This window comes from Pseudochaenichthys georgianus, chromosome 22, assembly GCF_902827115.2.
Source record: "Pseudochaenichthys georgianus chromosome 22, fPseGeo1.2, whole genome shotgun sequence".
NCBI lineage: Eukaryota > Metazoa > Chordata > Actinopteri > Perciformes > Channichthyidae > Pseudochaenichthys > Pseudochaenichthys georgianus.
Window position 1 is genome coordinate 30015309 of NC_047524.1, and position 12615 is coordinate 30027923.

The following is a 12615-nucleotide window of genomic DNA, read 5'->3' on the forward strand; positions in this document are numbered from 1 at the left end:
TTTTTGTCATTGAAAGTTACTTTTAATGCAGCACAATCTTTAAAGGATCATAGGAGGCTATTTCGGGACGTCTGCTTACGTAAACACGGAAATGGGAAGCGTCTCCCCTTCCTTCGCCCTATCAGAAAGTAGGCGTAAATCCATAGCATAGTACCATTGGGTTGAAGTTTGCCCCTCCCTTGTTATATATAAATAATAACAACCGGGAGCTGTGCTAGCATGTGGAACGAAAACCTGTGGGACAAGTAGCACGTGTTCCTACAGCACTTAAAGCAGTCAGGTTCCTGAATACCTCATTCGTTTGCCGTGTTATCTAAGCGGAAACACCGGAGAAAGCAGCAGCATGTCGGTGGACAGCGTGTTCAGGACCCGCTCTCTCGGTGTGGCCGCCGAAGGTCTTCCTGACCAGTATGCCGACGGCAAGGCAGCCAAAGTCTGGGAGCTGTACATCGGAGACACGCAGAGTAGGACGCAGGAATACAAAAGCTGGGTGGTCGCTTTGCTAAGAGAGCAAGGGGTGAAGAAAGTGCTGGATGTAGCCTGCGGAACAGGGTAATGTCAGACACAAGCTTTGCATTGGTCACTAGTATAGCAGTTAACGTCCCACCAAACTTCATTAAAAATGTGTTCAATTTGTATGGATATCCTTCGAAATGTGCTAAAGTAACACCCGAGTCAAAACTTGTACACAGTTTCCATAGTTGCTCAACCCAACCTTTAATTCGGCATTCATTCTATACATCAAGTCAACAACATTAAAAAGAAATGTCACTTGTTGTCATTTGTATCCAGATGCAGCAATACTATTAGCAACCGTGGTACAATAAGTGATATTGAAAAGATGCAATGTCAAACGATGCGCAGATTTAAACAAAACAAATGTCGTTGGCCGAAGTGTAGGCTGCACCCAGTAATGTAAGTTTTAGTATTAGTCATATGGCAGTCATTACAACGTGCTGATAACAATTGGGCTGTAACAAAAACCTTCCATGTTTGTGAATGGGTGTGACTGAGTGATCATTCTAATTTTGTAAAATGGTTATTATGGCCACGTGTACGGTTTTTCTATGTTGTTGTTTTTTTAAAGACTTTTAACGTTCTTGAGAGTGAGAGTGACATAGATACATAAGAACACGTAAACCTGTGTAAAGTAGTTTATTTGAGAAAATATCTTTCCTACTGTAAACGTATTATAAATGCCCTATGTTCTACAATACATCTGTAAGTGTATCTGAATCGACAGATGTCAAAACATTAAAATATAAAACATAAGTACAGCATATATTAGGACTGGGCAACATATCAATATTTTATGATCATGATATTATCAAATTAGATGTTGCATATCGTATTATGGCCTAAGTGTTGTCTTTTCCTTGCTGTAAAGGCCACATTATAGTAACATTATGCAATTTCACAGTTTTTACGATCTGCCTATGCCTACTTAGTCATGATATCCAGAATGCTGATGTTTATTTATCAAAAATCTCATTTTGTAAACATTTTATGTATACCCCAACCCTACAATATGTCGCAATATTGATATAAAGGTGCTTGATCAAAATTACTATTATTTGATATAATCCGAATCGCCCAGCTTCTCTGGAATTTGGACCCGCTGACTCTTTAAACTCTGGACAATAACCGGATTAGGCCGGAGAGTAATGAATGAAAGTGCAGAGTTGCACCAGACACTGTGCCAGCTGTCCGGAGCTGAGACCATGCTGACCCATACTGGCTAAAATAACAATACAACTAAGACGGATTATATGGTCTAACAAAGTTTAGTTGAGCATATCTGTAAATATGTTCTGCTTTCACATTTACACCAGTTACCCTCATTCAAAGCACATTCTAACCAGGGCTGTGAGATAGCAGATGTCGGGTTCAGTGGCCTTTGACCAGGTTCTATGTTGTTGCAAGGAGTTTTGACTGGTTCTGTGCAGTCTGTTTAGTCTGCTGATAGTGTGGAACCACAGCAAGGCCATTGGCTGAACACAAACAGGAGGACAACATACTTTAACCTTTAACTTTAATCTCAACCTCAATTTGTCTGAGAGAAGTTGTTCAAGAGATACAACATTTAATGTCATGTCCACCAGGATTTTACACTAGACAGACATGTTTTATCCTGATACTTCTTAATCAATATGTGACATAAGGCTGCAGGTACCCAGTATAACGGCCCACAGGCTCTGACAATTTGTATAGTAGTTCCAGTCAAGCACCACCATGTGAGGCGGCGCAAACGCGCTCACAGTGGAATGAGTTTACAACTGGCCTCACTATTCTTGGCTGTCTAAATGTGCTCTCCAGTTGTTCTGCAGTCATTTTTAGCAACAACTTATACAAGCGCAGCAGAAGCTGCAGATCATGCTTTGAAATTGGAAAATAATAATCACAAATTGCAGATTAAATACCTTGATTTGATCCATTTGGGATTTGTTTTTCCTGTTGGTTGGATTTTTTCTACATTTATATATTTACAGTCTATATATTTAGAGTTCTTTTAGGTAGAACCCCTGCAACCAAGTTGTTGTGTTTTGGTGTGTATCTGTTGTATATTGTATATATATCTTGTTACTAAGTTGTTGTTAATGATTGCAGTATTTTAGGTCATTGTGCAATGAATCTGCTCCTGTGTTGCTTTTGAACTTAGAATACACATTCATTTGGATTCTTGGTGTCGCATCTTTCCGTAGCTCTTGCATATTGTTCAACATTAACTCACAATTTGTTATTTTTTGGGAAAGATTTGTTATTCCCAAAGAGACTTCAGTGCAAGGAGGGTGCAAACTAAATGCAACAGCCCAAAGCCAGACTGGGCTTGGCATGTGTTCATGTGGTTCTGCCCGAAGCATAACGAGCTGTCAAATAGAATGCATCTCTTCAAGCCTGTACATCATTCGTGCGTATTAAGAAATTCATCTATAAACTTCTCTTTCTTGAACAAAAGGAACTAGATTCTTTGTTGTCTTGGAGCACACGGAACCTTACTACTTACAACATATCACTCCTGACACATGATGAAGCCAATACAGTGTCAACAGCAAAGGGTGTGAGCGATGCTTTTGTTCAGTCCAGAACTTGTATATTTACAGAGCAAATCTGTTGTGTTTTGTAGAGTTGACTCCATCATGTTGGTGGAGGAGGGCTTTAATATGACGAGCGTGGATGCCAGCGACAAAATGCTCAAGTACGCACTGAAGTCACGGTGGGAGAGAAGAAAAGAACAAGCTTTTGACCAGTGGGGTACGCCAGTTCGCATTATTTCTTATTTCATCAGGTGATATCTTCATGTTTTCTTTATGTTTTACTGTACGGTCGTTGTTTTCCCTCAGTGATTGAAGAGGCCAATTGGTTGACGTTATCAGAGGATCTTCCAAAACCAGGCTGTGGCTTTGATGCTGTCATCTGCCTCGGCAACTCATTCGCCCATTTGCCAGACTTTAAAGGTATGTTACATTTAAAGGAAGAACGATTCAACGATCCTTTTTCCCAAAGACATTTCACATTGATTTAACATTTCCCCTGGATTTGGGATTACACAAGTAACCAATGGTATATGGATTACAGACCAGCTCCTACCAAGACAGGTCGAGCCTTGAGTTGAACACCAATGATCACCCAATGTGTATTGCTCTCAGGGGACCAGAGCGACCAAAGGCTGGCCCTGCAGAACATTGCCAGTATGGTGAGACCTGGCGGGATCCTCATCATTGACCACCGGAACTACGACTACATCCTGGAGACCGGCCAGGCGCCACAAGGCAAAAATATCTACTATAAGGTACTAAACTTAAAAGTCCAATCACAATGTATATAATGGAGATATGTGAAATGAAACCAAACCAGTAAGCTATCGGAAGCTTTAAAAGGGGGTCCCGACACACTAAACAAAAAGTGTTTACAATATATTATACCGACACATTATCAGTCTAACCAAATGCCCTGAAAACCATAACTTATAAATGGTCCCAAAACATGAATTTCCTCAGTGTAAACATTGGTATTAAAAAAGGCAAGGTATAATAAACACTGATAAATGACAAAGTGAACATAGTGGTACAAATGAAAGGCATTTACAGCCTACATGTAGTGAGGGAAGGTTTATTAGAGGGAAGACGATTCATTTCCTCACCCATCCAGTAGTGGCAGTTCAGTTCTGAATTTGACACCAAGGCCACTAACCCAACACACCTGCAGTCAATCAACCATTTACCATCCTTCATCTGCGTCTATTAATGTTGAGCATTTTCCGTTCCAAACACAACCGCTGTAGTTCTGACGTAAAACTGAAGACTTAAAGGTGGGGTAGGTAGGTTTGAGAAACCGGCTCGAGATCGCTACAATTTGAAAATACACAACCGGAGAAAATCTGCCACTTCCTCACAGAGCCCGCCTCCTCCAACACACACGAACGCGCACATGACCAATGAGGGCACGAGATCAGTTTGTGCCCCGATGGAAGGCTGACAGGCAGGTAGGCCATCCAGTCCGTTGGTTGTACTTTTTACAGTATCACGGCTTCTACAGATGACGTTTTTTCATGGATTTTTTGTCAAAGCACTTCAGATATTCATTGCTATCGGGATGTTAAGAGCATTCCATGGAATATAACAACAAGTGTATCTCGAGCCGGTTTCTCAAACTTACCTACCCCACCTTTAAGTGTAAAAATGCTTTTTTTACACTTAAGTCTTCAGTTTGAACCTTTACCTTCTTTAAAGTCCAGTGCAATGGGAGCGGCTAAGCACTCTTTGTAGATTCAAATGGAAACACATCTGTTCTGTGAGGCAGGCCGCTTGTTATTGTGTGTTGAAGATCACAGTTGGTATGTGGATTATCGACCCTTCATGTTCATGCATGCGCTTTCTCATTTCCTGTTCTGGTCTGAACTGTCACCTTCTTCTGAGCACGAAACCTCTTCTTCACTGAACTGGTTCTATTCAGTCTGATCCCTGAGGGCTTAGGTGTCTGTACTTCTGTCACAGTACTCATCAAGCTGAGGATTCTTATGTTGATGGGAAGCCAGATGGGGATCACACAACCTGTGTATCCAAGCTCCAAATGGAAATCACTGTGTGGGGTCCATGTGTTTCAGAGATGCTGTCTGTGTGACTACATCTTCCTCAGGCCAACAGTGTGTGTTAGCATGGAGGAACTGAAACTGAAGAACAGTGCCAGGGCATGTGTTACTTTCAGTGTACTGCATATCACGTAAAGAACTGGTTCATTTACGTGTTTAAGTTTAAATAATGCCTTTGTTTTTGTGTGTGTCTGTGAGGTTGTTCTGATTCGTCAACATATACTAATGACTGTTGCCAAAACCGTTTTCTCTCAACAATGTATCACCATGCTGTTCTAGTTGTATTTACTTATATTAGAAATAGACTGTCCTTCTTGCAGAGGATTGGAAAGACTCATATTGTTTAGGAATGTTTTATTTACATCCAGCCCGAGCAGCAGCCGACTTTAAGACCTGCATCTCTACCCAGAGCCTGCCGGATATTGTCAGATTTTCATCGAAAGTGGCCCCAGAGAAACGGAAGGAAATGTGGATGAAACTGTCAGGTTTACGACTTTTTGTTGCCAATGGGGAGACAAACGGATCATGCCAGGAGTACTGAGAGTACAAATGTATTTGGGATGATGACAAAATGGTGCTTTCATATGTGGTTTAAAAGGACGTGTTGCTAAAATGCAAATGTATTTGCATTAGCAGCACATGTTTGTTTTCATATATCTAGGGCTAAGTTACCAATCCTGCAATTTATTATAATTTATCTTTCAAAATATATAATATGCAATTATAAAGACACAACAGCGGGAACCAACAGAAAGGAGCCTTATTTTATTTATTACCCACAAAACAAGTTCAATATTCCTTAATCCACACAAAGAATGAAGTAACCAGCTGGAAGGCTAAGTAGAAACTAAGTCAACAGTCATGTGCTGGAGAAAGATCCAGTCCTGATCTCCTGATCCTCTGTAATCCCAGTCTGCTCCTATAGTCTCCATATATAAGAGCCACTGCGTGCCTGGTGGTTCAGTGCTACTGGTTCTCGGTGCCTTGCACTCAGCAGCGTCTCATCATTGTGTCTGTTTGTGTTGCAGAGCGATCTCACTCAGGACATCTCTACCTCTGTGCTGTGGGTCAACAATAAGCCCCATATGATCACTCTGGACTACACCATCCATGTGCCCAAGGCCGCTCTGCGAAATCTACCTGAAGTCAGGTACGTTCCACTCACAGAACACTGTGTTTACAGAAGCCACGCCCACCGCTAGGGGCGGGACAATACGGGACAAAAAGCCTCTGGTATCTGGGTGAAATGTATTTAATTAATTATTATCATATTTTTAGCCAAATACTTCAATAATGATATTGCAACGATATTTTACATTTTACTTTTGTTGTTTCATAAAATATTTAAACTATAAGAGTTTTGAAAACAAATGTATTAGTAATGTTGATATCATGACTTAGTGGTTAAAGACTGATAATAACCAGTGCTTGAATTGGAATGAAAAAGGTTCCTGTACTCTAAATCATCAACTGTTTCAAGTCAATTTATTTATACAGCCCAAAAACAAGAACTTGGCTCAAAGTCAGAGTATATCCTATAATGCTGGTGGGTTTGTCTCTTTACTGTATATTTTAGAAAGGCTCACTGTACGGAAACAAAATGACTCAAGGTGCATCTGAGATTAGAGGGGGTGCAGGGGTAAAGTGGGGAGTGGATCTAACACAAGATATATTTTTTTTAAATATTGAAGTTAAAAGCATCAATCTGGCGCACTTTGAGAGCAACATTAAGAGATCTGTGGATACATCTCTCAACACCCATATGAAACAGAACTGGAAACAGATTTTCTATTTCTTTTTGGATATTTTACAAATCACTCCCCTTGTAAACTCTATTCTTGTTTTACTGTCATATAGTATTTAATTTGGAGTGAGTTACTCAGATAAGTACCAGGAGACAGCGTTTGGTACTCTGGTACAATTGTGGTGAAGGCATCTGAGTTAGATGTATTTGAACCGAAATGTCTACAGGCTTAGCAGAAGATGGCATCTTTTTTACATGAATATTCCAGCCAATCTCTGTTTTGAAACCATGAGCTGCAAAATGAGCGCCTTACCCCACTGTACAGGCGAGGTTGGGAACTTGTTTAAATATACCTGGGCTGGCTCTGTTTTGCCGAGGTCCTCTGGCACTTGCGGGCCGCCGAGGGGTGGCGGTGTTTGGGGCGACGAAGACGGCTACTCCGGGGGCGAGGCGGGCAAAGCAGTGGCGGCACCCCATGACACATCTACTGAGTACCGCCGTACCGGCACCCCATGACACATCTACTGAGTACCGCCGTACCGGCACCCCATGACACATCTACTGAGTACCGCCGTACCGGCACCCCATGACACATCTACTGAGTACCTCCGTACCGGCACCCCATGACACATCTACTGAGTACCGCCGTACCGGCACCCCATGACACATCTACTGAGTACCGCCGTACCGGCACCCCATGACACATCTACTGAGTACCGCCGTACCGGCACCCCATGACACATCTACTGAGTACCGCCGTACCGGCACCTCATGACACATCTACTGAGTACCGCCGTACCGGCACCCCATGACACATCTACTGAGTACCGCCGTACCGGCACCCCATGACACATCTACTGAGTACCGCCGTACCGGCACCCCATGACACATCTACTGAGTACCGCCGTACCGGCACCCCATGACACATCTACTGAGTACCGCCGTACCGGCACCCCATGACACATCTACTGAGTACCGCCGTACCGGCACCCCATGACACATCTACTGAGTACCGCCGTACCGGCACCCCATGACACATCTACTGAGTACCGCCGTACCGGCACCCCATGACACATCTACTGAGTACCGCCGTACCGGCACCCCATGACACATCTACTGAGTACCGCCGTACTGGCACCATGCCGGTGCTCAGTAAGAAGTAACGGTACCAAATGGGTAAACATCAGAAGTCCCGGTACTGCGTACCGGTGAGTAGGCTACCGGCCCAATTCAAGCACTGATAATAACTACATTATTTTACTATAGTGCAACATTCAAGAAAGGAAAAATACTTGTGCCATATTAGGATAAGACAATGTCCCAAATATAACACCATATCTACTGTGGTATCACAACATTGACATCATATGAATACATTGCCCAGCCCTAGTATGTGGTTAATTTAAGTTGTGGTATATTTCATTTTTCAATATCTCAATATAATACATTATCTGGAGAATCAAGTGAGTGATCTAATGAATGAAATAAATAATAAAAACAGAGTTGGGGTAGCAAAAGTGCATTTGCGCCCACAATGCTTACAAAACATTCCATTTTAATTTCTGTCACGGCTTCCAAAAAAAAGGAGCAGATAAGAAAAACCTTGCAACAAAAAAAAAAATACAACCTTAAAATCACTGAGAATATCTGCGTCTTTGCATGCAAATTTGCACAAAATAAGTGTTGTCCTATATTTTTGGAGATATGAAAGGTAATTGCAGTGGGACTTTTACTTGACCAAATACGGACATGGCAGCATAACACAGGATAAGAATCACCGAGGATGTTGACATACTACACATTCATTCAGAGCCACACTATACATATGAGTATTTTCACATTTGATTGAATTGAATAGCCAAGGTCACCAGACATGTTAGACACAATAAAAGTGAAGATAGTTAGCAGGAATTCTAACGTTCTATTGTTTTCCCTCCGCAGTAAATTCCGTCTCTCCTACTACCCTCACTGTCTGGAGAGCTTCACTGGGTTACTGAAGGAGGCGTTCCACGGCAAAATGGAGCACAGCGTCTACGGAGACTTCAAGCCGTACGTCAATACCCAGGCCCAGGCCCCCTGCTACTTCATCCACATCTGCAAGAAGACCGCCTAGAAGCCACACACACACACACACACACACATACATACATACATACATACATACATACATACATACATACATACATACACACACACAGCTTAGAAAAATAATAGCTTCCTGTTCTCTTTAAGTCTGAACATGCTCCTCCAGATTTGGGCAACATTCTATTTGAATATGTTTTTAAAAAATATTTAATCTTAGATCTTGATAAAAAAATTAAAAAAGAAGCATATTTGCAACACTGTAGAGTGGTGCAGGAATGAGTCCGTTAATGAGTTAGCATTTTAGCACTTGCTGTTTCCTTAAGGTCAACGGGTATTACAAGCTGAAGAGATGTTTTAAATGTGATCTACGATAGGTTTTCTGGAGCTTCTATTTGTCTAACACGAGGCTGAATGAGACTACTAAATGTCATCATGGCGAACATTAGCCGCTTTTAGCTTAGCGGTGGTGACATTAAGTAATCTTTGAAGCCTAACATTAGCTATTTACGTATGTCGGTCCACTTAAAAAACAAATCATTAAGTGGTGTTAGTATCTGGATATTATCCTGCTGAACTACATGTGTAGTTATCAGTTACATGTGTTTGCCACAGATCTTAAATCAAGTGGAAAAATCCCATGGCTTTGTGGAGGGAGCCCTTTGCGATGCTAACTTCCGGGTCGGCCTACGTCATCACTGCACCACTCTGTCATCTTTTTACTTTGTGTCATGAACATACGAAAGCTTCTTTTTTTTTTTTTTAAATGATCATGGTCGGGTAATTCATGCATTACCCTGATTGTAAAAAGTGAGCTAAAATATTTGCCTTTACCTGATACAATTGGTTGATTCATATCTCACCTTTTTACTTAATCCACAGTGCGTTCCCAACATTCTCAAAAAAGAACAGTCTTAAAAGATCAAAACTGGTTTGAAAAATATATTCAAAATGTATCGGACCACTGTCTTGCCCATGTCGTTTTTTTCCCAATGTTCTTTATGTTGCTTTTCTTGTTTCCTCCCTGCTTACCGCCTTTCAGAACTTTAATATCCCACAATAATGTTTTGAAATGGTGCGGTACATCACTGATATTCCTCATGATGGAACACTTGATATTACCAGCATGTTATGTACGAAGTGCTTGGATATTTTCTTAAACAATTTAACTTTACCACAAGAGTCTTAAAACTAAAATTGTGAATACAACGTATGGTATGTAGGATTTCTTTGCTGGAAATACAAAAGTAACATAGCCCAGCCATTTAAGGCAAATCTGGCCCTGCACGATGGCCTTCCTTTCATTGCAGCCCCCAACCCATTTTACATTTGTTGTTTAATATTTATCTTGCAAACCTTGGTGGAGTCCCTAGAAATACATAAAACAGACAGTGAAGATTTGTAATCAACAATCCTCCACCTTTTAGTTTCCTTCTTCCTCGGGACCTCCATCTCCAGAGCTCCATCACTTCTGACCTCTCTGAAGCTCACAAGAGAACGGCTTCTGATATTGGAATTTAATTTACTACTTTTTTAGTAGAAATGAAGGTTTTGCATACCTGGTCTCTGGCTTCTTATTTGACGGTACCATTAAGTTTAATTTATTTGAGTCTTTATAATTCCTGGTGACTATTCTTTATTAGTCCAGGTTTTAATCTAAAACCACTGCTCCTTTGTCATGTAGCAACAAGCATCTTTGAAATTGTTGTCAACCAAAGTGCTATTTTCTTGGAATTAAATTGCGTTAAAAATGAGAAAAACTTGAATGTCAATCAACTGGAAGAATAATTTATTGTGCGGTATAATCCAGGTTCAAATACAATTTTGCTGGGACACCAAATGAAACGCCAGGGGAAACACATGTTATCATCACGTTGCTGTTTGCCTTAAGAAGGAGCGCATGGTGCATTCAAATGCCTCCTGTAAATGCAGGGTAAAGCAGTGTGTGACTGAGGTCAGTAGGTTCAGAGTGTGGTGAGATGCATGGATGTTTGTGTGGCTTTTAAAGTTTATGTTGTGATAAAACCATTTCACAACAGTCTTATGTTGCCAATTCTTAAAAAAACAAGTGTCAACATTTTATAATGAACAATGGTTGTTGGAAATAAAAAGATATATTAAATAAATCTGATTCTCACATTTTATTTTGTGTTTCATGTTGCTGTGATTGATGATCATAATGAGTGTATATGTATGTGAGCTCACGGGGCTGAAAGCATCACCTTGTGTCGTCTTTTGTTTTCAGAATCACCATTTTGTATGGCAACTGTTTAAAAGCTGCATTTTCTTCACAAATAATGACATGACGTTGTATTAGACAATTGCCACTTTATTCCATTAAAAACAGATTTCCATATCAGAAGACTTAATGTTCCTAATTCCTTTGAATTGCTCTAATGTGTAAGAATGTGCAATAAAAATATAAAATAAAGTAAAAATATGTATATAAACCTAAGAAGATAAAGTAAACTGTCGAATAAAATATTAAATGAATTGGAATTTAAATATTTATATAAACACAAGAAGTTAAATCAACATTATAAACAAAACATAATAAAAAAAAATACAAATAAAAAACCATAATAAGTTAAAGGAGCCTTTTAAATAAAACATAAGAAGGTAAAGAAATACATCAAATGAAATATAAATAAAATAAAAAGCATTTATATAAATATAATACAATTATTTATAGAAGTTTAAGAAGTAAAGGTAAAATGTGCACATTGCACTACAATATACAATATGTCCATTACAATATACACAGGCATGTCTTCTTTAAGTGCAGGACACATGTCAGACACAAGAGGGCGACGTTACGTCACATGACTATTGGATGAGGAGCAAACTCCTTTAGTTCACTTCTGCTTTTTGTCTTAGCATAACACATTTTTACCTTCATACCAATTCGGTCATTTATCGTAATATTTACGTTTTAAATGCTTTAGGAGTGCATACAAAAACATAGTAAGAGAAAATAAGATGTAAAATGAAGGCAAATTATAAAAAGCTATTGTCAAACAAAATATAATACTTTTTATAAAAATATAACATACAAAAAGGAATTACAATAATAATCTGGTGAAAAATATGTGCAGAATATATTTTCATTTAAAAGTGGAATAGCAGCACAGTTATAAAGAAGGAACAATGTGCAGACGTGCACAACATGTGCAAAAGCTTAAACTATAAGGAAGGAGTACAAGGAAGGACAAAGATGTCACAAGATGTGCATTAAACATTAAAGTAAAAATACTGTACGTTTATATCTGATAGTGTTAGCTCACATCAAAGACCCACGGCCCCCCATGTCCTGTAGCCTAAGTGACAGAACCTGTGATGTGGTTCTGTCTGGCTTTCTAACATATCTGAGTGTGCTAAAACTGTACTACTCTTCATAACTGTTTCTATTTTAAACTGAATAAGAATATAGATTAGGAACTTAAAACTGTTAGTAAAATGTACCTCTACCTACTTATGTGCATTTAGTTTAAGTTAAAATCAATTATACATGTATGTTTTATTTTTCACGTTTATTTTTGTTCATTAATCATTATTGTGTACTGCTATTTATTAAGTATTATTATATATCAAACATATTTTAATACATTTTTTAATTTTGTATTATTATTTATAATTTATATATTTATTTGAAAAATGTATGTGATAATTATACTGTATGCAGTTTTTTTTTTAAGGGGGT

The 12615-nt window shown here is 39.4% G+C and overlaps 1 protein-coding gene across 1 annotated transcript; it reads left to right on the forward strand.

Moving 5' to 3' along the window:
• Positions 1-167: 167 nt before the first annotated feature.
• On the forward strand, positions 168-11059 carry gnmt (glycine N-methyltransferase). The gene is made up of 6 exons (XM_034111683.2): positions 168-552; positions 3125-3252; positions 3342-3455; positions 3648-3790; positions 6118-6239; positions 8775-11059. The coding sequence occupies exons 1-6, from the start codon at positions 344-346 to the stop codon at positions 8944-8946; spliced, it is 888 nt and encodes a 295-aa protein (XP_033967574.1). The 5' UTR covers positions 168-343; the 3' UTR covers positions 8947-11059.
• The last annotated feature ends 1556 nt before the right edge of the window (positions 11060-12615 follow it).

What these genes read in the sequence shown, in the direction of transcription:
- gnmt (XM_034111683.2), top strand. Translation starts at nt 344, where the DNA reads ATGTCGGTGGACAGCGTGTTCAGGACCCGCTCTCTCGGTGTGGCCGCC. An exon ending in GATGTAGCCTGCGGAACAGG is followed by an intron (nt 553 to 3,124) that starts GTAATGTCAGAC and finishes TGTGTTTTGTAG; the next exon opens with AGTTGACTCCATCATGTTGG. An exon ending in CCATTTGCCAGACTTTAAAG is followed by an intron (nt 3,456 to 3,647) that starts GTATGTTACATT and finishes TATTGCTCTCAG; the next exon opens with GGGACCAGAGCGACCAAAGG.